This window comes from Carettochelys insculpta, chromosome 24 (assembly GCF_033958435.1).
Source record: "Carettochelys insculpta isolate YL-2023 chromosome 24, ASM3395843v1, whole genome shotgun sequence".
Taxonomy (NCBI): Eukaryota; Metazoa; Chordata; order Testudines; family Carettochelyidae; genus Carettochelys; species Carettochelys insculpta.
Window position 1 is genome coordinate 2,580,146 of NC_134160.1, and position 21,533 is coordinate 2,601,678.

Sequence of the window (21,533 nt, forward strand, 5' to 3'; positions counted from 1 at the left end):
TCAGCATAGGCGAGTCCCTTTGGCTCTGGCTGCCGGCTCTGGTGCTAAGCTGCCACGGCCCTGAGCCCCCTGCCTGGGACGGTGCTGTGCCACAGGCCCCAGGCAGCCAGCCTCTGCCTGCCTCCCAGGCAGGGCCAGGGTCAGGGCCCAGCAGCCCAGAGTTCCTGGCCGGGGGGTCCTGGAACAGCATTTCAGTAGCAGCTCCCAGATTCCCCCCAGGTGCAGCAGCCTGTACAGCAATAGCTGCTTCCCAGCAGGGTGCAGCCACCCTGGCAGGTGTAACACAGCCCAGATGGCTGCCACATGTGCCCTGCTGGCCCCAGGGCAAGCAGGCAGCCGGGAATGCAGGCAGGCATCTGGGGGCCTGCAATGAGCATGTAAACGGGGGTTGGGGGCTAGGTGCCCCCCCCCACGTGAGGCCTCTGAGACTCAGGGGGCAGGAGGTGATGGGCTGCCCCGAGATCCAGACAGCAGCTTTCTGGGCCACTCGCGTGAGACCAGCCCCAGACCTGCGTCCCTTGGATAGGGGCAGGCGTGCTGCAGGCCAGGAGCCCCTGGCCATGCACGTGGAGCTGTGTAACAGTGCAGCACCAGGGGCCAATTCCTCCCTCTGGCTGCTCCTGAGCAACAGCTGTCCCTACCCCTCCTGCCTTGGCTGGCCCTAGGCGCTGGGAGTTGATCGAGCTCTTCTTTGCACCTGGCTGTAGTTTTGGCTTTCACAACAACCGCTGGCGGGGAGTTCCACCGGTTGTCAGCGCCTCACTTCCTGGAGCTGAGCGACTGTGCGGCTCATCTGCGAGTTCTGGGCCTCCACGCTAGCCACGCTCCCTCGCCCTTTGCCTAGGGCTGGGCTGCCCCGCCACCTCTCCCCCGCCCCCCCTCGATACAGCCCCTTGCACCTCACAGACGCTGCCCTCTGAGACACCGCAGCAGGTGGGGGGGGGATACGAGCTGTATAAAAATAGTTTATTCGTATTTGTACATGCAGTATTTATACAAAGGCTTTCCAACCTCAGCCAGCGTGGTGGGAATGGAACCGGGGGGCCTGGCTGGGAGCTGCTCCCAGGGCGAGGGACGAACCAGCCCGAGGAGACAGGTCACAGCCTGGACACCTCCCCTCTGCTCGGCCCGGCCGAACAACTCCCCAGCACAACTCAGGGCAAGCGGACCCAGGGCACCAGCACTGGCTCGGAGGCAGGGGGGAGCTGTGGGACCCCCCACGCAAGCTGCCAAGGAGCGGGATTTCAGCCCCGCGTCTGGCCCAAGGACAGCTCGGCCAACACAGAGGAGCGCCTGGAGCGGCCAGGGCGAGATGTGCTACGCTGGTGAGGGCGCCTGCCCAGGACAACACAGAGGGCTAGCGGCACCAGGGCAAAGCCCTTCACAACCCTCTTTTCTGCTCTAGGCCGAGCCTGCCAGGGCCGGGGCCTGGCCCCACTGGGCAGGGGAGCCCCACACTGATGCATGGCAGACAGGGCTGTACCAGGGGCAGGGGGGTGAACATCAGCAGCCCCAGTGTGTGTGTGGGGGGGTGGGGATTGAGGGCTCATGTTACACAGGAGTTGAGAGTCCTGTGCCTGGCCAAGGGTGGCTGTTCCCAAGCCGACCGCAGGGGCTGGAGCCAGCATGGAGAGGCGCATGGTTCGAGGCTGGGCCAGGTCCTGAAGGGGGAGACAGGCTCAGGACCCATCTCTGGAGAGGGACAGATGCTGCCAGGACATGGGCAGCCTCAGCTGGGGAAGGGCCAACACTGTCCTACCTGCAGGCAATCCAGAGCTCAGCAGGCGACAGAGCCCAGACTGGCTGGTGAGGACAGTACAGCACTGGGTAAACCGAGGCAAGGCCACACTGGTGTGATGCTGGCGTGAGCACCCTGCACCTGTATCTCAACGGGCAGCCTCCAGCCCTGTTCCCAGCAGACAGGGCCTCCCACAGCGCCCTTCCCAAAAGCAGCATTCCCCAGGCAGCCCCCTGGGATGCACAGGGGGTGAAGGGCTGTGCCCACCAGGCGTGGCCCAGAGCTCCGGCCATGGGGTGAGCAAACACCCGGGGAACAGCCCCAGCAGAGGTTAACATCACAGTGCAGCCAGCAGCATCTCCTCCTCGCCAGCCGGCCCAGTGGCGCCCACGCCGTCCAGGGCAGGCATCCGCTTCATGCTTTCGATTTCCACCTGCCAAGGGGAGCGGCATGGGAGCAAAGGGACTTGGCAAACGCTGGCCCCTGGCTCAGAACAGCCAGCACCGAGTGCCTGGGGGAGCAGCAAGGCACCCGGAGCACAGTGCTAGAGGCCACGGGTCACTGCCGCCCAGTGCCCATCCAGGCGGCATCAGGGCAGCAGCTACAACGAAGATGCTATTGGGCAGCTGCCCACCCCCTGCCCAGGCTCAGCAGTTCAAACTTCCCGAGCCAACCACAAGCACCAGCCCCAGCTTCCATCCTGCCAACCCTGGGCAGAGGGAAGGGGGATCGCAGGCGCCCTGCAAGGCCTGGGCACCCTGGCACGCCCCAGGGCAGAGGAAGGGGGATTTCACAGAGGGGCATGCTATCTCAGAACCGCCTACAGCACGGGGGGCTGGGAGTTCTGGGGCTCAGCACCCCAGAGACAGGCCCTGGTTTGTGGGACCCCAGGGAGGGAGGGGCTGGGGCAACCCCCACTTCCAAATTTCCCCAGCACTCTCACCTGCAGCGCCATGCGCTTGGCCTGCTCTGCCTTCATTTCCATCTTGAGCTCCTCCATGTCCTTCCTGCAAGGGGCAGGGCAGAGCTGGCCGGGACAGGCTCGCAGGGCTCAGGGCCGGGGGGAGGTTGGGGCTCAGGATCCAAGCCTCAGGCAGCTCCAAGAAATCACTCCAGGCACGTGGGCCTCAGGAGCACCCAGCTCAGCAGGCAGCTGCACCTCATGGTCCCCAGCTACAGAGCTGGCCTGGGCCAGAGTCCAGGAGAACCAGGCCCCCCCACCTAGCTCACCTCCAAACCTCCATCTCTCCATGGTCAGGGGATGGTCCCCTGTGGCCTCCTGAGCGGGCCTCAACAGGGCAGGACAGGATCCCTCTCCAGCCAGGGTGTTTGGGGCCGGTGCATTGTCTGACTGGGTCATAGGCACGGGGGCCACAGGGCTGGGTGTGACACTCCCCACCAGGGCCAACGTGCATGCCTGGGCTGCTCTAGGTAGGGCCACCGCCAGCCCTGCGCCGGCTGGGACACTGCAGCCAGGGCGCTGCAGCTGGCCTCAGCCCCACCTCCCCCACTGAGCCCCACTCACTGGTGCTGCACCCGCATGAGGTCCATCAGGATCCGCAGGGACCGGAGCTCAGCCACCAGCTCCTCCAGGGACAGCTTCTCCTGCACCTTGGGGGGGTCCCCCGGGCTCTCCAGTGGCTGTGGCTCCCTGGCCTGGGGGCGGCTCTTGGTTGGGACCTGGAGCTCCGGCACTCGCTGCAGGAGTGGGACGGATGGGGACACGTCTGGTGGGGGCCGGGGCAGCCAGTCTCCTTGTCACCAAGGAGTCCCACAGCTGGGCACCCCGGCACCAGGTGGGCACTTCCCCACAAAGGCAGTGGCTCTCTGCTCCCCGGGCACCTGCCCTGGGCTGAGCAGCCAAGGACAGAGGGGGCCTGCCTGCCGGGTGTGCCTTGCAGGGCAGGGCAGGGCAGGGCTGGGCCAGGCGTGGAGCTGCCCTGCCACTGCCCGTGCTGCATCTTCTGCCCAGCTCCCCAGAGGGGCAGGGAGGGGCCAGAACGGTGGGTCGGGGGCAGCCCCCCTGACCTGTAGCCAAGCCGCAGGGAAGGGGCCCCTGCCCCGACCGCCCCACACACTCACTCCTGCCCATCAGTGACCCTGGCAGTGAGTGGGACCCATGGCACCTGTTCCCCCTGCCCCCAAGGGACCTGGGTCACCCCAGTCCTCCGGCTGGAGGTCCAGAGCGCCCTGGTGCTGCTGTCCCACCCTTCCAGGAGCCCAGCCCTGGGGCTCAGCAGCCTGCCCTGGAGCTGATCCTGGGAGGACGTCTCCTGCAGCCCAGTGCTGGCTCTGCCCAGCTGGGTCTCTGCCGCTCGGCCATCTTGCATTCAGCTGCCGGCAGCCGGACGCGCTGGCTTGGCCACAACCCGCTTCCCACGACAGGCCTGGCCCCTTTGGGTCTGAACCCTCTGGTGCTTTGAAAGCCACCCAGTGCCAAGCCTGGCCCCCCACCCCTCCCTCACTGGTGCTGAGCACGCGCCAGCCCTGCTTGCTCCGAGGGAGCGCCAGGGTGGAGGTGGGCCATTCCCTCCTCACACAGGGGTTCAGGCGCCCCAGCCCCGGCAGTTCGGGGAGAGCCGCTCGCCCTCTGGGCACCAGGCAGTCACAGCGAAGGAGCTGCAGGCAGCAGCACAGGTGCGTGGCGGGTGTCTCCCAGCCCAGTGTTTGTGGCCTTGCGGGATCCTCCCCGCACAGCGAGGGCACACCCCAGCACTCACCGCAGGGCTGGGTGGCTTCCTGCCGGGCATCTTGGGCCGGGTCGTGGTCGGGTGGCTCAGCTTGACGCTGGAGACCGGGAGGGCATCAAACCCATTTGCATCTGCAGAACCCAGAGGCACCAGCATCACTTGCCCTATCAGCAAACGCAGCAGCACCCAGGGTGGCCTGAACACCAGGGGCTGGGGCAGGCCTGGGACCCCGTTCCAAGCTGTGCAGAACTCTGCACCCCTTGACCTGCCCCGCCCCAGCCAGACAAGGAGCAGAGCAGAGCCAGCGGGGCCAGCACAGGCCACAGAGCTCAGCGCCAGCCGACACACCCAGCTCGTCAGCAGGGGGGGCTGCCAGGGGACTGAGCTGCACCCTGCCACCCGCTCCCGGGCAGCTGCAGCAAGGCCTGGCCATCCGGACTCCTGGGTTCCATCCAGGCCAGCTGGTGCGGGGAGACCCCTTTCATCGCACGGGCCCCTTACAAACAGCTCCGGAAACTCCCTCACTGGTCTAGCCCAGGAAGAGACCAGGCCAGAGTGCACCTGCCAGGGTGCTCAGGGCCCAGGGCAGTGTCTGGAGGGCCCAGTCTGACAAAGTGGGGGGTTGGGAGGGGGGTTTATTCCTCCTCTTGGCTTGCGTGTGTTTCCTACAGTCCTGCAGTCACACTGGGGGTGCCGCAGTTTCCCTAGAACAGCATCAGTGCCTAGCGGTGACAGGCATTTCAGTGTGCTGGTGTCTCACACGTCTGCCTGCGGATGGCGGGGAAGGGCCTGGGGACCCCACACTCCCTGACACAGCCCTGCCCCAGTGCCTGTGTCTCTCGCATAGGGCAGGAGATGCCACCATTGGGTCGGGCCTGGCCCCAGTCACAGCTCAGTGTGTGCCAGGTGGCAACAGGCTTACCTGGGTCCTTGGGCTTGCTCTTCCTCCTGCTGGCTGGGGCACAGCTCGCTGGGGTGCAGGGGGGCCTAGCACCGGCACAGACTGCATGTCAGAGGGGCGGCAGGACCCCCCCAGCAGGGGCCACTCCTGTCCCTGCCTGCCCACCTCAGATACTCTGCCCTTTGCGTAAGTGCTGCAGCAGTGAGGCCAGGGCCGGGGGCCAAGCTCAGCCAGGCAGGGCAGGTGTCGTCCCTCCTGGGCATAGGGCTTACCCCTGGAAGTAAGGGGTTGTGTGATGAGGCCCCAGCCCCACACAGCACCCACCAGCCTGCAAGGCTGCAGCCCATACCCACCCGCAGCCAGCTAGCGCTCCCCTGCGCAAGGGAAGGGGTGAGCCCCACTTGGGAGATGCGCAGAGGGGGCACCAGCCCTGCCCGCCGCCCGCGACCGCAGGCTAAGGGCAGTGCTGACTTGGCTGTGTCCGTCCCACGGGCGCCGGGGGAGAGTGCTCTAGCCGTCCCACGCCGGGGAAGAAGCCCGAGGTGAGCTGGGCTCAGCGAGACGGGTTTGTTTGCCGTGTGCAGGGAGCACAGCGCTCCCTGGGCCCGCGGGCGCTGCCGAGAGCTCTCCCTCCATGGGGAAAGCTGAGCCAGGCCCCATCACCGTGTGGGCCTAGCTGGGGTGATACACTGCCAGGGGCGCGCCCGGCCGTTGAGTATTGAATTCCAGCTGCCGTAACCGCCCGGTCAGCTCCGGGCTCAGCCACCCGGGGCAGTTCAGGGTCATCCACCACCTCTGCCACTCGCTGGTGCCCCCTCTCTGCAGTCTGGCTGAACGCTGCGTGCGGTCCCAGACGCGGGGACAGCTCCGCTCACTCCCGGACCCGTTTGTTCCTCCCTCTGTGCCCGTGCTCTGCGCCTGGGAGCCCCCGCTTGGCGCTGCCCACGGCTGGCTGAGTGGCCCTGCCTCTGGTGTACCCACCCAGCCCCAGGGCACAAGGCGGTAACAGGACAGAACTCACCCCTGCTCAAGCCTGGACCCCTGGGTGCTGCTGGGCCCTTGGCCCACCCCCCGGCCGGCGACTGGGGAGGTGCACCCCCCACCCCAGCTTCTCCCCCTCCCCCTCACCTGCTGGCGAGGCCAGAGGCCAGTTTGGTCTTGGCAGGCACAGGCGGGGCTGGGGCCGCTCTCTTGCTGGCAGGGAGGTTCGCCTTGGGCAGGTCCATCTTCTTCTGCACCTTCGGCCCTGGGGTGGTGAGCAGCAGAGGCCCGGCAGCTCCTCACAGTCACTGCCTCAGCTCAGACTGCCCTGGCCCAGGTCCCTGGCCCGTTCCCACTGGCAGCCCAGGCCCCATCTGAGACACTCCCGGCCGAGGGGTTCGATCCAGGACGGTCCCGCTGGGGCCATGGAAGTGCAGAGCCCTGGCCTGTGCCGGCCGCTTCATGCCCCCCGGGGAGATCAGCGGCTCCCCAGCTGTGCTCCTGTCTCCCCACAACTCTGTCCAGCCAGCCTGGCTCCAGGCAGCTGTGCAGAGGTGGACGTGGCCGGCTGGCTACAGCCTGACATAGAAGTGGGGCTGTGAGCTGCAGCACCCATCCCCTCCGCTGCCTTTGAGCCAGGGGGCCAGGCAAGCTACCGCCTGATGCCCGGGGTGGCCCATGCCTGGGGTGGGGGGGGCAGCCCTGGCTGTGGTTTCAGGACAGGCCACTCCCGCCCCAGCCGTTTAGCTGGTGGGTTGCCCAGGGCAGGAGGGTAACTCCCAGGTGTGTCAGGCACCACAGCCAGGGCAGAGACCTGGCGCCCCTGCTGACTCTGGCCGGCGGCACGCAGCCCCCAGCCCCCCGCTGGCCCCACTCACCTTTGTGCTCTTGTGGGGGCTGCAGCTCCACTTGGCTGGTGCCGGGTCTCTTCTTCGCCCCGAAGGCTGGCAGAGAGGAGCAAGGGGAAGGGTGAGGGGCTGGCCACCTCGGCGGGGGCATCTTCAGCCCTGCACCTGCCCATCCACCCCCAGGAGCCATCACCTGCAGCTGGGCCCTGGCCGGCGCCAGGCCACCTCTGCCTGCTTACAGGGCTCAGGTGAACCTCTGCAATCACACCAGGGGGACTCCCCAGAGACGCTGGGGTCCCCATCCTGGCACCCCACAGGTGCACATGGCCTGGGCTCGCCGTGCGGGGCCAAGACGGTGCCTTGTGCTGCCCTCCGGCTGCTCACGCAGCACTGGCAGTCAGGAGGCACAGGCCTGACACCCACACAGCCCAGCCGGGCGCCCCCATGCAGCAGCTCCCAGCATATGCGAGGGGGGTCTGGCAGCAGAGGGGCTGAGCTGCCCCAGGGATGGAGCTCTGGCTGGCTTGTACTCGGCCTGCACCGCCAGCCCCACTGCGCACCAGCAGGAGAGCTCAGCACAGCCCTGGGGAAGGGGGAGCCCAGGGATCCCCCAGAGTCTGAGCTCCAAGGTGGCCCATCCCCCAGACAGCTCCACCTACCTCCCACAGCAGCTACCCCCCAGTTCCGCTCGCTGGCACACAGCCACCAGCCAGAGGTGGCGTCTGCGGTCTGCACTTCCTCTGCTGGCTGCTGCATTAGTTCCGCCAGCACCCGCTCCCCACGTCCATGCAGAGATGGGCCCCCTCCCCGCTGCAGGGCCCTCCTGCCAGCAGCCTCGGCCCCAGGGGCCAGCTCGTGGGCGGGCAGCGTCTGCATGCCGAGAGCTGCCACGGAGGCAGACCCAACCCCTGCCCACAGCTGGGGCCAGGTCACACCATCTAGCCTCCAGCAGCTCCCTGCCCTGCAGCGCCGGCCCAGTCTCAGTGGGCGGCCGGGCTCCCTGCCAGCCCCACTGCCACTAAGCTCAGACCTGACCCCACAGGGCTCACACAGACCAAAGCTGCCCAAGGACATCCCCTGCCAAGCCCGAGGCTGGATGCCCAGGCTTCCTGCCTGGGGCACGGCCTGCAGGGGGAGACCCCCAGGCACACCGGGGGGAGCTCTGCCTGTCCGGGGCCAGCAGGGTTAACCTGCCACTTCCCGACAGGTGCCAGCAGGCCCCCAACACTCCCCCAGCAGGACCCAGCCACCGGGGAACCCCAGGTGGGGCTGAGGAATGGGCTGGGGCAGTGCCAGCCCACCCCTCAGCCCCTTGCTAAGCAAAGAGGAAACCTGGGGGGCCTGCAAACCTCCTGACCCCCCGTCCCAGGACACAGCCACTGTGTTCCCCACCCCAGGCCGGCTCCTGCACCCCAGCCTGCTGGGAGCCTCCTGGGCGAGGGCGCTCGAGCAGCGGCGGCTCAGAGGAGGGCCTGCCCCCTCCACACCCCACCACCATGCACGTGCCACAGCTAGCGCAGGGGGACGCAGGTACCTGCCACGGCAGCCAAGCCCTGGCCCTTCACCTCTGCAGCCGGGATTCCCAGGCCCAGAGCTCACTGGTGTCGGAAGGAACCTGCCCACGGCTCGGCTCCCCTGCTGCTCAGCCCCCGTGCCCCGGGCACGTGATGCAGGAGGAAACCAGCCCCGCGCGGGAAAGGAAATCGGAGGCACAGCGCGCCCAGGTCGCTGCCCAGCACCACGGCTCAGGAGCCTCTGCCTGGGCCCACACGCTCCCCTGCTCGCTGCCAGCTGAGCCAGCCCAGCAGGGGAGTGGTGGGACCCCACCCAGACAGCTGAGCTGCTCTGCTGAGGTGCCCACGTCCAGCCCCCCGGCTGCCTCCTGCACAGGGCTGGGAGCCAGGAGCGGCAGCCCCGGCCTCTAGCGGCTCTGCTTCCCTGGGGGCTCAGAGCCTGGCCCTCACTGCGACCCGCCTGCCGCAGGCTCCTCACGTACTCGACTCCTGGCTCCGCGAGGGCACCACCGCCTGGATCTGCAACAGAGCAGGGCAGGATGAGCAGGACGGGACACGGGTCCTGGCCGTTCTCGCTCTGTCCTGGGCCGGGTGGGCCCGCACCACGCAGGCAGAAAGAGGGGCCATCGGCTTTCCCTGCCACCGGGAAGGATCCCAGCCCCCTGCCCTCCTGGGCTGTTCCCCATGGGCAGCTCCCGGCGAGCTGGGTGCTGAGCAGGCGGGATGGGCAGAGCTGAGCTGAGCTCAGCTCACCTGCGACTCCCGGCCCAGGGCAGCAGAGGGACCTTGTCCTGGCCCCCCGCCTGCATTCCCGGAGGGCTGGGGGTCTCCCAGCTGAGCTAAGGGACCTGCCTGGCCCACCCTGGCTGTTGCCTCGGGCTCACTGCACCCCCTGCTGGGGGGTCATGGTTCCCTCCCCCACCCCAGTGGGGCCCAGCTGCTCTGGGTGTCGGAGCCCCGGCCCAAGGCCTGCACCCCCAGCCTGCACTCACCTCGGGCGCCAGGGGCTGCAGCAGCATCACAAAGTTATCGGGGAAGAGGCCCCTCTTGCCGTCACATTCCCCTTCCCACCAGCCCTCGTCCTCCGTCTCCTGTGCGGCAGCAAGAGCGCCAGCTCAGGCCGGGTGCCCCCAGCGAGCCCCCCCCAGCCGCAGCCCCACGCCAGCCCACCTGGCTGCCTGTGGCACCAGCGCCTCCGAGGCAGCCACGAGGGGCAGGGAGAGAAAGCACTGGGAGTCTGCTGGGGGCCCCCAGCTCCCCTGAAGCAGGGAGGGGATCACGGACCTCTGCCCCACACCGCCCTGGCTGGAGCGCCAGGCCCACCAGCACAGCTCATTGCTGGGGGCTGGGACTAGAACCGTCCTCAGGAGCAGCGGCCAGTGGTGCCACCAGGACTGGCAGCAAGAGCAGCTCCGGCGGCTCCCCGAGCCAGGCTGGGAGGGATCACAGCACAGGGGAGACGTGGGGCTGAGACCCAGAGGCGCCACCAGTCGGTTCGGCGCTGGAGAGGGGCCAGGCTGGCGGCTGTCCATCATGCCCAGGGCCCCCCGTGATGGGCTAAGGACACACGAAGGAGCTGCCCTCCGGCTGGGGGCGGGCAGCAGTCGGGGGCTGGCTGCCCCACCAGGGAGATGGTCAGACCAGCACCCCACTGGTCCACTGCTCCCCCAGCAGGCCCCCCTGCCACTGCCCCCGACTCCCACCTTGCGGAGAACCAGAACGAGGTCCCCTCTCTTCAGTGGCAGCTCATCCTGCAGCTCCGGCTTGTAGTCGAACATGGCCTTGCAGTACTCCGCATCACCGCCTGGGCAGAGGGGTGGGGGACTCAGAGCACAGCCCCACGTGGCAGCCAGTGGGGGGCACTGTGCTGCTTGTGGGAAAGGACAACCCGCCCCCACGGGAGAGCTCTAGGACCCGCCCAGCTGGGGCCAGGCACTTGCCAAGGCAGAATAGGAACCAGACCCTCCAAGGGACCACTCCCCTGCCCTGTAGATGCTGTGAGAGGCAGCAGGAGCTCAGGCCGGGGGCCGGGACTCCAATCCCACACCCCAGCCCTGGGGCAGGGGGCTGGGAACAGCTCCTGGAGGGCAGGAGGGGTCGTTTCTGCCCAGCGAAGGCCCCACAGGGGACAGGCTCCTTGGCACAGCCGGGGCAGTGCAGGCAGGTCTCACTCACGCAGCTGCGGGGGCTGGCTTGGTGGGGAGCTCTGGGCCGCTGGTCCCGGCTTCTCCAGCTTCTGGGGGGGCTCTGGCTGCGGAAGAGACGAGGCTGGTTGGCATTCAGGGAGCAGGCAGGGGAAGAACTGACCTGCCACCCCTACTTGTGAGCACCCCAGAAGGGGCAGACACCCCCACTACCCTCCTTCCAGGGCTGGAGGAGGTTAGGCCTGGGGTCACCAACCAAGCCTGGGCAAGCACCCCACAACCCAACCAACTGCCTGGGGGGACTCGATGACAGGGGCCAGGGGCAGCCAGGTGGCCTGGCGCCCGGGTGGGGGAGTGCAAGCGTAAGGCTATGGCCTATTTCTGCAGCCACACCGCACAGGCTACAGCCCAGGGCCCTCGTCTGCAGCCGGCCGCCGGAAGGAGCAGCTGAGACGCACGAAAGCACATCCCCACATTGCAGCTGGCAACATCAGACCGACCCTTGTTCTGTTATGGGCCTCGCACTCCTATCGCTTGTCTGATCTCCCTCGGCTGCCAGCGGCTCTGTCGGCTGGACAATTCGCTTTGCTGGAGCTAAATCGGCTGAGGGGTGGGCTGGGACTGGCTGTGAAAACTTTACTGGTAGAACGGGTTAAGGCGCAGCTGAGCAGGTTGCGAGTTTCACTATGTAAGTTGGCCCAGAAGGAAGGTCTTTGGGTACCAGCGCCAGGCCACGGCGCCAAGCTGGGAGCTGCCAGACCTCAGCACTGTGCAGAACCTGGAGTCCCCAGGTCCCCACCGGCCAGCGGGAAGAGGTCACGCAGGGAGTGGCGAGCCTCATATGCCCAGCGTGTGTGCTGGCGGCTGGCATTACCAGGGGTTAGGGCAGAGGTGACTGTAAGACTCGCCCATAAACCCGCTGAGCGCGTGGTTACACCTGAGCCCCAGGGACGGGCGTGTGCCCCGCACATGAATGTAATGGGGGGGGGGACAGTGGAAGGTGCACCCCAGGACTGCCCTCCCCCAATCCCACTGCCCGCAATACCGGGGGTCCCCTGGGGGCCCCCTCACCTTGGCGGCCTCCTTCACAATGAAGGTCTCGTCCGTCAGCTTCAGCCTCTGCTTCCCAGCCCCGTTCTTCTGGGGGGGCTCTGGGGCCACCAGTCCTGCACGCAGCATGGGGGGAGCAGGTTACTTCCGGGCACCTGGCATGGGATGGCCCCTCCAGGCAGGGAGGGGGGGACACAGACGCTGCTCTGACCCAGAGCACCAGCCACCTGCCAGCACAGGCTCAGCTGCCCCAAGCTGCCCCGGGGCATGGGGCCCAGGCACACTGGCCCTGCCCACACCATCCACACCCACACACTGGGGCGCCTGTCCTCCATCCCTGAGGGCCTCCCAGGTCAGCCCTCCACTGGCCCCGGGATCTCTCCTGGGCGGACAGGGCAGTGTAGGGAGAACAGGCAGGCCCCATTCTGCGTGGGCCCAACCCCGCTGCTGCTCCCTGCTCTGTCTTACCTGGGGGCAGACAGTCCAGCTCCTGGACGAAGTTGGAGGGGAAAGCCCCGATCTGGCCGTTCTTCCTGCCCAGCCACCAGCCATCCTCGATCTGCCGGAGAGAGAACGTCCCAGACCACCTCCTGCAGCCAGGCTCAGCAGGTGCCATGGGTCCATCCCTGCCATCGGGGGGACAGCCCAGCCAGCCCCCACTATGCAGCTCTTGGGGCACCAGGAGACAGCTCTGGCGTCCCAGCCAAACCCCACAGCGCGCCACTGCCTCTCCTCACCCCAGCCCTGTGCGTTGCTGTGGGTTGTTGTACCCTGGCCAGACCCCACCCCAGACATGGCTGCTCCCTGCAACGCTGGCTGATGGAGCCTTGCAGCTGGAACGGGAGCGCTTCAGGGTCCGTGGCAGAGAATGGGAACATGAGCAGTTACTGACGGCTGTGCAGCCAGCCTCAGCCCTGCACAGCCGCCCTCCTGAGCCAGCTGCAAACAGCTTGTACCTTGGGGATCCGGGGCCCTTGTCAACATGCTACAGGTGGGCCTGCTCGGGGCTCCCCCGGCTCCGCAACAGGGAATCCAGAGGGGCTAGAACGGGGCAAGGCCACCCCACCAAAGCACTCCTGTCCCCTGTCCAGCTCCCCACCCTGTACCCCTCCCAGGCAGGCACGAGCACTCGCCTGCCCTGATCCCTGGGGCACAGTGGGGTGGGGGACAGCCACACCTCTCCACTGGGGCTGGGAAGCAGACCCTGCCCTGCTCTCTGGGCCTGGCACAGAGGTGAGAGGAGGGCAGGGGAGGCTGGACTGGGGCAGCCTTAGCATGTGGCCTGGCCTGGGCCCGCTGCCGCTGGGCCACATCTAACCCAAGCCTAGTCCTGCCCCTGCTGGGCTGCAGCCTAAGCACCTCTGCCCACGGTGCTGTGACCTGGGCACAGGCATACAGCGGTGCCAGGCCTGGAGACAGCTTTCTAGCTGCCTTCCACTGCTCCAGCCTCCCTGCCCCAGGAAGGGACGGGCACATGCCCTCCGGGCCCCTGTTTGCCACTCCCAGCCCCACTCACTTCCTGCAGCATCTGCACCAGTTCTCCAACCTTCAGCTGCAGCTCATCTGGCTTTGCTGGGGCGTAGCTGAAGTTCACCTGGCACCAGCGCTGTGCAGGCCCTGGAGGCTTCTTCGCTGGCGTGGGAATGGCAGGAGAGTCGTGTCACTCGGGAGCGGGACCTGGGGGCAGGCTGTGTGGTGCCTGCTGGGGGGAGAACTCAGGAACCAGCCCTAACCCTGGGCTGATGTGCAGAGATGGGCCACATTCTAGCACTGGGGCAAACTGGGGGTCCCAGCTTCCTGGTTCCGCTGATAAGGGTCCCCTTCCCCCCTGCTACTCCCTAGGGGACCCTGCCTGCCCTGATATTCCCTCTCCTCTCAGTGCCCCCAGGAATAGGGCAGGCTCCTGGCAGCTTGTCAAATCTGCCCTTCTCCCTGGCGGCTGCCGCCCTGTGCTCCACCGTCTCAGCGCTCACTAACCCACCCGGGCCCCAGCCCTGATGGGGACAAAGCCTGAACCAAGTGGGAAGCCAGGCAGCCAGCCGGCCTGAGTCTGCAGGCAGCTGGAAACAAGTGCAGCGAGGCGAGAACTGCCCCGTGCTGGGCTAACGGATGTTGACTCTGAAACCTAATGAGGGCCAGAGACCCATTTCACTGCTGGTTAACGCAGAGGACAAAAAAGGGGGTGAATGGGTGGGTGAGGTGTGTGGGCGAAGCTTGGTTTGTAGGTGGAGTTTAGGAGACTCCTGCTAGTTCCAGCCCCTTCCCCTTAGTTTGAGCTCCTCCCCTCCCGCCCACCCTTTGGGCACGCCAGCCCTGCCCCCTTCTAGGAGATGGCTCAGTGAGTGGGGTGCTGCACTGCTAGTAGAGCTCGGGGACCTTCCAGGCTGTCTCACGAGAGGGAGGCAGGCCGCAGGGTTGGGACAGAGTGGCTGGGAGCCAGAGCCCGACTCACTCCTGGGCAGATCCTTCCTGCCTCAGCCCCCTGCAGCCCGGCAGGCAGACATGGGGCCTTCGGGGGCAGGAAGCCCATGTCCCGTCTCCCCCAGCAGGAAACTGGGCTACTTGCCCCCAGGACAGCCCCCAACCCTCCCCCTCACAGCCTGTCCCCAGCCCCTGGGGGCCCCATGCCAGCTCCCCCTGCCCAGACAGGGACCGAGGCCTTGGTGGGAGAGTGGAGGGGGTTCCCTTTGGGGCCTGGCACCAAGGAGTGGCAGGGCAGCAAGACCGGTGGGTACTGAGGCCCCTGTCAGGAGCAAGCCCCACGCCCCACAGGGGCCCCTCCCTATTGGCCCCCCAAGCACGCAGGCCAAGCTGACAGCAGTCAGAGTCAGGCCCTTGCGAGGAAGGCCACCGGTGCACCCGACAGCTGCGGTGCCATGTCAGGCAGCGAACCCAGCCAGGCTCCTTCCCTTCCCAGCCCTAGTGCAGCAGGAGACGCTGCCACCCCACCAGAGCCATTGTGACCTGCTGGGCTCCCGATGGTTTGGGGAACAGGCCCACTGTGTACGTCAGCCAATCAGCAGCTGGCATGCCAATACCAGCTCTGCCTGCCTGGCAGGCGGTGCACGTCCACCCCTAGTTATACTGACATAGACCTCCAATGAAATTTCATGCTGTGTACACTGGTGGTAGGATGGGACTAAACCATTTGGGACATTGCATTTTCTTTGTGCATCTCCCATTCAAATCAACGGAGCTCTGGGTGTGTACTTAAGAGCAGGTTTCAATGCTAACTTCCTGGTCTGCTTTCATTTGTCAGTTTTTTGTAAGCAAAGTGCAATATGCTGAACTCTAAGTCAAGTCAGATAAATAGAAAGAAAGAGTTGTAGTTCAAATGATTCTTAAACTGTCTGGGCAGTCTCTCCTTGTGCTCAGTCCCACAAGCTGTAGAGCACAACGCAACAAAAGCACATGAAAAAGCCAACTGCATTAAGCACATGCTTAACTTTAAGCATGCAAGTAGTTTCACCGAAGCCACAGAGATCAGCTGGGCCTAATGTTAAGCACATGCTTAAGTGCTTTGCTGGAGCTGAATTTGAATGCTCAGCACCTCAAAGACTGAGTGAGCCCCTCCCATTCCATTTCACAGCAAAATAACCATTGGACGTTATAGAATCTAGTCCTTCCCAAAACAAAAACGAAAAAAAAAGCAGGCGGTGCATGTGCCCAGCTGGGCTCCCACTGGCTGACGCACAAGGGACCCCAAGCTGATGGCTGCGCCGTGGCACCACGTGGGGCCCATGCCTGGTGCTGGGGAGGGGAGCGGTGCTTGTCAGGCAAGCTGGGTGGAGGAGCAGGGGCATCTCCCGCCAGGCCCAGCGCAGGAGTCGCAGGGAAGGAGACACAGTCAGGGCACCCAGGAGCCCCAGGAAGCCGTGTGGCTCTGCGGCTGAGGGGCTGGACGGGGTCGGGCAGGTGACACCACCCCGGTGAAAGGGGCAGTGCTGGACCCAGCAGCCAGGCATGTGAGAGACCCCCCAGCACGGCCAACAGCTCCCCCGAGCCCCACCTGCCCCCCAGAGATGCGCCTGGGGACTCCTCACGGAGCTCACAAGAGAACCCAGGAGTCCTGCACGCAGCCACAGGGCCCTTCCCACATGCACCTGCATGCCAGGCTCAGCCCCCGAGAGCCGCCCCTCCACCGCACCTCAGCGCGCTTCGGTGCCCGCCCGCCCGAGGGGTCGTGCCCTGGCGTCCCGCAGCGTGAGGGAGCCTGGCACGGGCGCTGTCATGCCGCCAGCCCAGCGCCAGCAGCCCAGGGGCTCCGGTACCGCCCCCCCGCCCACCCTCCGAGCCACCACTCACCAGTGCGGGCCGAGCGGGGGCACTGGCGCGCGCCATCAGCCATGAGCGGGGCTGGGATTTCCTGGGGCAGACGGAGCACAGGCAGGGTGAGGGCCCCAGGCGCTGGGCGATGTGAAACGCTGCAGCTCATTGCGCCCTGGCCCTCGGAAGTGAAACTGCTGCAGCCACAGGGACGTGGCAACCTAGCGCCTGCTCCCCCGTGCTGGGGGCGGCTCAGAGCCCAGCCGCAGGGAGGGCTGCACCAGCTCCAGGGGGCAGCCTGCAGAGGGGCTGGGGTGCTCAGGTGGGGCTGTCCTCCCCCAGCCCTTGCTGGCTGGTTTCTGTGCAGAGGAAGGGTCCCAGGGTTACCTCCTCACTCCCCTGTGTCCTCTCCAGCCTGCAGCTCCCAGCCCAGGATGCAGAGCACAGTGCCCCTGGGCGGGAGGGGACACAGGGCTGGGCTCACACAGCAGGAAGAGAGCCCAGCTGTCCTGGCCCCAGGCAGGGAAGGTGAAGCACAGGATGCCTATCCGGGGGCTCTTTAGCCACCAGCACCCCCTAACCTGCAGGTGCAGGGGGACACGCCCCCTCCCCGCCCAGGCAGGGCCAATCCCAGGATCAGCCCCTGGCTCCTTTGCAGGCATCACCCAGGAGGAAATGCCCCAGAAGGACCTGTCCCAGGGAAGGGGCTGGGCTCTGTCGGGGGAGCTGGTTACTCCTGCCCCCCCGCACCCACCCGCACCCATCCGGACAGTAACTATTAGAGCAGAGGAAGGAACCACCTGTCCTACTAATATAGGTGACTGGGGAGGGTGTGGCCTAGAGACCACGCCCCTTTGCCCTGCCCCCAGACAGCAGGCAAGCCCAGGGGAATGCTGGGACACCTGCAGATTTCCATTGCATGATTTGCACCTGCACTGATTGTGAGTGCAGCTGAGCACACCCTGCCCCCACCCCCGGAGAGGGTGATAAGCAGAGTGGAGTGTGGGGGCAGCACCTCCAGATGCCAGGCCCTGGAGCCCTGCCACCCTGCAGATGGCTGCAGGGCCTGCACAGCTGCCAGGCGTGGGTGCCTGTGGTGCCCCACCCAGGTCAGGTGTGCTTTGGGAAGCTGCCAAGCCACCTACAGAGCCTGCCCCGCCCCACCCGGCTGCATGGGCAAGGTGTGCAGGAGGTGGCCCCGACCCCCGGCAGTGCAGGGGACGTGCTCGCACTGCCCTGTGCCAGCTGCACCCCCAGCCTGGCACGAGCCCCACCCCACTCACCTGCACAAGGTGCTGGGGGAAGAGCCCTGACTTGCCAGCCAGCTCCCCCTGCAGCCAGCCCTCCTGGGGTCCTGGCTCCACCCGCTGCACGATCTGCCCAGCTTTCAGCGGCAGCTCGTCCTGCTGCTGCCCGGCAAAGTCCGCCAGGACCAGGACCTCCCCTGGCGCCAGGAGAGAGAGGCTGCGAGGGGGGATCTGCTCCACCGAGCTGCCACCCCCAGACCGTCCCAGGGCTGCGCCTGGAGCCTTGGCCCTGCTCTGGGCTGTGATACAGGGCCTGGCGCCACCCACGGGGCACAAGTGTCGGGGCTGGAGCTCCCCAGGACGGTGCCTCCCCCACCTCAGTTCACTGAGCCCATCGGGGCTGCATGTGTCCCCGGGGCCCTGGGCACCTCCACAGCCGACAGGTACCCTGGGGCTGGGGCGCAGGTGCTCAGTGGGACAGAGCCTGGAGCCAGACGGTGACGTCTAGGGCCTGGCCCTGCAGCAGGGGGTGACTGGGCCCTGGGGCGGGGGGAGGGGAGCAGCACGGCCCCTGGGCCCAGAGGGGGCACTCCCCAAGCTGGGCGGCTGGTCCCCGGCAGGCGCGCCCGCGCCCGCGCCCACGCCCACGCCCTGCAGCGTGCGGGAGGGCAAGGGGGGAAGCCCCGCAGGAGCCGAAGCCTTTAAGTGCCCAGCCCGGAGGCCTGGCAGCCTGGCTCCCTCCCTCCCTCCCGCGTGCCCTAGCAAGGGTTAAGGTGGCACCCGCTGCGGTTTGGCTGGGCAGCCTCCACCAGCCCCAGGAGGGTCTTCTGCCCCCCGCCCCCGGCCACCTACCCATGGCGGCTCCCAGGCGTCCCGCGGCGGCAGGCTCCGGCGTGGGGCAGAAGCGACTCGTGGCCCATGGGCGAGGCGGGGAGGGGAATGCCAGCCAGGACAAGCCGGGCGTGGGGGCTGGGCTCCGGGAGGCAAACAGGCCGGGCCGGTTCTGATAAGCGCAGGCAATGGGGCTTTTTACAGCCTGCAGGAGCCGGAGCTGCAGGAATGGCAGAAGGGCAGGACCAGCTCCTCGGGCGCCCCCGCGGCGGCAGGCCAGGCAGCAGGAGCCCAGAACCCCAGCCCGGGCAGGAACCTCCGGCACGGTGCGCAGGCCTAAGGGGGCAGTGCCCAGGCACCGCTGCAGGGGCTGGCAGGGGAAGGGGCTCCCAGCAGGGCCATGGTGCAAGCACGTGGGAGCAGCAGGACAAGGGCCTGGCCAGGAACCACTGAGCTTGGCCCCAGCTTAGAGGGGAGGGGAGGGGACAGGACGGAGCCATCACCCGCAGCAGAGCAAGGAACAGCACCCAGGAGCCCTGGTTCCAGCCTCCTGTTCGCCTGGCGAGACCCCTCAGCATCAGCTGGGGACATGAGACACCCCAGCAAGCCTCAGCCCCAGCACCTCGGGGCCTGCGGGAGCATCAGCGCAGCCCAGAGCGGGCTCAGGGTGTTAGACGGGGGCGTCGGGGCACAGCCTTCTGCTCTGGGCAGGGGAGCTGCACCCCCGAGGCCTGGCGTTGTGGGGGGCTGGGCCCAGTGCTCTTGGAAACGGCAGTCACAGCAGCTGGCTCTGCGGCATGGTGCTGAGCCCCGAGGCCGCCTCGCTTTTCCCACTGGGGCCCAGCCCCATTGTGTGGCCCCTTAGGCTCCAGGTGCCCAGACAGTGGCAGGGAGGGGTCTGGCAGGGGGTGCTTTGGGGTACCTGGCCGGAGGAGAAGCATGTTTGCTAGGAAACACTGGGCAAGGGAGGTCAGGTCTGCTCCAGTCTCAGCCCCTGCCCGGACCGCAGACCGCGTGATCCAAAGCAGTGCAGACGAGGGCCCAGCCTCGCCTGGCAGTGGGGTAGGGGAGCCAGGAGTCGAAGAGGCTGCCTCAGCCCATGGAGACCAGTCTGGGCCTCGGGGCTGGAGCACAGCAGCTCCCCAGCTGCAGGGGCCTAGAGGAGGAGGCGCCATGGCCCGCGGAGATGGCAGAGGGACAGGAAATTGGAGGGGTCAGGCTGCAGGAGAGGAAGCAGCCATCCCTGGTGGCTCTTACCAGCGACTTGTGTCAAGGCCCCTGGCCATAAGCAGCTCAGCTGCAGCCGTCCCACCTGGGCTCTTGGCAGGACACAGCCCATCCGGGGGACAGAGCAGCTCTCAGCCCTGGCTGTCTGGGAAGAACCCCTGCCCCAGCCGTGCAGATCAGACGGCCTGGCCTAGCCAGGCTCTGGCAGCACATACCTGTCACCACAAGGAGCCAGCGCATGGCCAGGGCAGCCGAGCCGCCCGGCCGGGCAGTTCCCTCTCCAGGCGAAGACACGGGTGCACCGGTTCTTGGGCTGCTCCTGCAGTGCCCACGACGATTGAACACTCCACAGCAGCCTCAGGCCTCATCTGAGCGAGCTCTGGTTGCCCAGGGGCATCACTGGGCTCTCCCTGCCCCAGCCCAGCCCAGCCCTGGCGAGGGGCTCCCCACCTGCCCAGCAGGAAGGAGAGGCGGTGCAGAGGCCACGCCTGCAGGGTGATGGTGAGCAGGGCTAGCAGTTGTCAGGTCGGTCCCAATGGAGCACATCAGTCCAGAGCCTCCTCCAGCCTTCCCTGGCTCCAGCAGCTAAGCACATTCTCGCACATGCTTCCAGGCCCACCTGGCCCCCGCCAGCTCGCCAGCCCAGGGACACCCTTCAACCTGCCCCATGGCTGCTGTCACCCAGAAGCACTGGGGGAATTACAGAGGCTGACACAAGGTGCTTCATTAGGCACTGAAGGAAGCGCCCAGTCCTGTGGGCACTGGGCCAATGAGTCCCTCCTTCCAGGGGACACGCGGCTGAGCATCTGGGACTCCTGGTCACAGGGGTCTGAGCTGGGAGAGAGCGATGCACAGCCCTTGGGCCTGCTCTGCAGTTTAGTCTGAAAACCCACTGCGAGGTGCTAGGGCCAGGCTAGGCCCATGCAGGCCCCATGTTACCTCTCAGCCACTTCGTTCTCATGATTATTTAATTTGCTGGTTTGCTCTTAAAAGGGCTTTTGAGACCGACCATCCCCCCGCATTTATTTCCCTGCAGCCTCATCCCTCGCAGCCAGGGCAGGTAAAAATGGAGGGGACGGAGCATTAACAAAGGAGAGAGATTCACTCTGGATAGGAGTAGCTGAGCAAACAGCAAAGGCTGGAAGGAAATACAGGAAAAGAAACTGGACCAACTGATCTACACCCCTGGGTTGATTAAACCTCCATCTTACCAAGGGATGGGGGAGCCCATTCTCCATCTCTGCAGCTGCATTTTACCTCCTTCCCGGAACCTACAGGATTACTGCATGGGGGGGAGAGGTTCTTCCACCCTCCCCCCAGGCTTGGAAGTTCCAGGATGTCAGCTCAGACCCAGAAATCGCACCCGCCCAAGGCAGCCTCCTCTGATGACACAGGATGTCGTCTCTGGGGACGTGGCCCATTAGCTGCAGGTTGAAACTACAGTGCTCGTACCTTCGTGCTGCTCTTCAGCAGCTCTGGATTGCTGTGGTTCAGCCCTCTCCCCCCCAGCTGCACACCCAGCATGTAGAGTAGCATGGCTCCTCTCTGTTTCTACCCAGGTAGGTAATCTCAGTCTGCAAAGACATGGTCCCCATGCGCCTCTTCAGTGCTTTGGTTACCGGCCTAACAGCAGAACTGTCCTTAACGCAAAACTGCTTTTGTCCAAGGTACAGCAGGAAGCAACGCGGGAGGCAAGAGCGAGCAGGAGTATTTCAGAATTACGGAAGTGTGGTCTCTAGCCTTAATCCTCCCTCTGGGAGCTGCACGCAGATACTCATTCCCATTCTCCCAACTTCATGGCTGTTGCAAAGCCTTTGTGAGAGAGGAGTCTGCTTTTATTGGCACACTGGAATCTCTGGGGCACGTGAACAATGTCTGTTGACTCTAGGAAGCGTTCCCCAGAAGCTGACTGCTTGAGCGGCTGCCCAGGAGAGATTCAAGTGCTGCCCAGCTGATTAGCAGAGTGCTCACAGCTGGCAGCTTGTGTTTCTATGGGTGGTGCACAGCAACACACCTTGGTGCATGTAAAATTTATTCCACACATGGATGGAAAAAAATGAGAGGAAACATTTACCATAGAGTGATGTCAGACCAGC

The 21,533-nt window shown here is 66.1% G+C and overlaps 1 protein-coding gene across 1 annotated transcript; it reads right to left on the reverse strand.

The window, feature by feature from the left end:
* Positions 1–952: 952 nt before the first annotated feature.
* Positions 953–20,973, reverse strand: SH3D21 (SH3 domain containing 21). The gene is made up of 18 exons (XM_074976055.1): positions 20,890–20,973; positions 18,232–18,430; positions 17,416–17,576; positions 16,172–16,232; positions 13,383–13,498; positions 12,335–12,425; positions 11,888–11,982; positions 10,848–10,923; positions 10,376–10,476; positions 9,665–9,763; positions 9,155–9,191; positions 7,189–7,254; positions 6,458–6,575; positions 5,351–5,415; positions 4,459–4,559; positions 3,264–3,436; positions 2,682–2,745; positions 953–2,171 (listed from the first exon to the last, which is right to left on the reverse strand). Exons 1-18 carry the CDS (start codon positions 20,971–20,973, stop codon positions 2,076–2,078), a joined length of 1,803 nt encoding a protein of 600 aa, XP_074832156.1. The 3' UTR covers positions 953–2,075.
* Positions 20,974–21,533: the final 560 nt, after the last annotated feature.

Coding starts and splice junctions, on each gene's coding strand:
- SH3D21 (XM_074976055.1), bottom strand. CDS start 20,973: ATGCTACTCTACATGCTGGGTGTGCAGCTGGGGGGGAGAGGGCTGAAC. Junction 16,233..17,415: donor TCCCCCAGCACCTTGTGCAG/GTGAGTGGGGTG, acceptor CGTCTGCCCCAG/GAAATCCCAGCCCCGCTCAT. Junction 10,477..10,847: donor AAGCCAGCCCCCGCAGCTGC/GTGAGTGAGACC, acceptor CCCTCTGCCCAG/GCGGTGATGCGGAGTACTGC.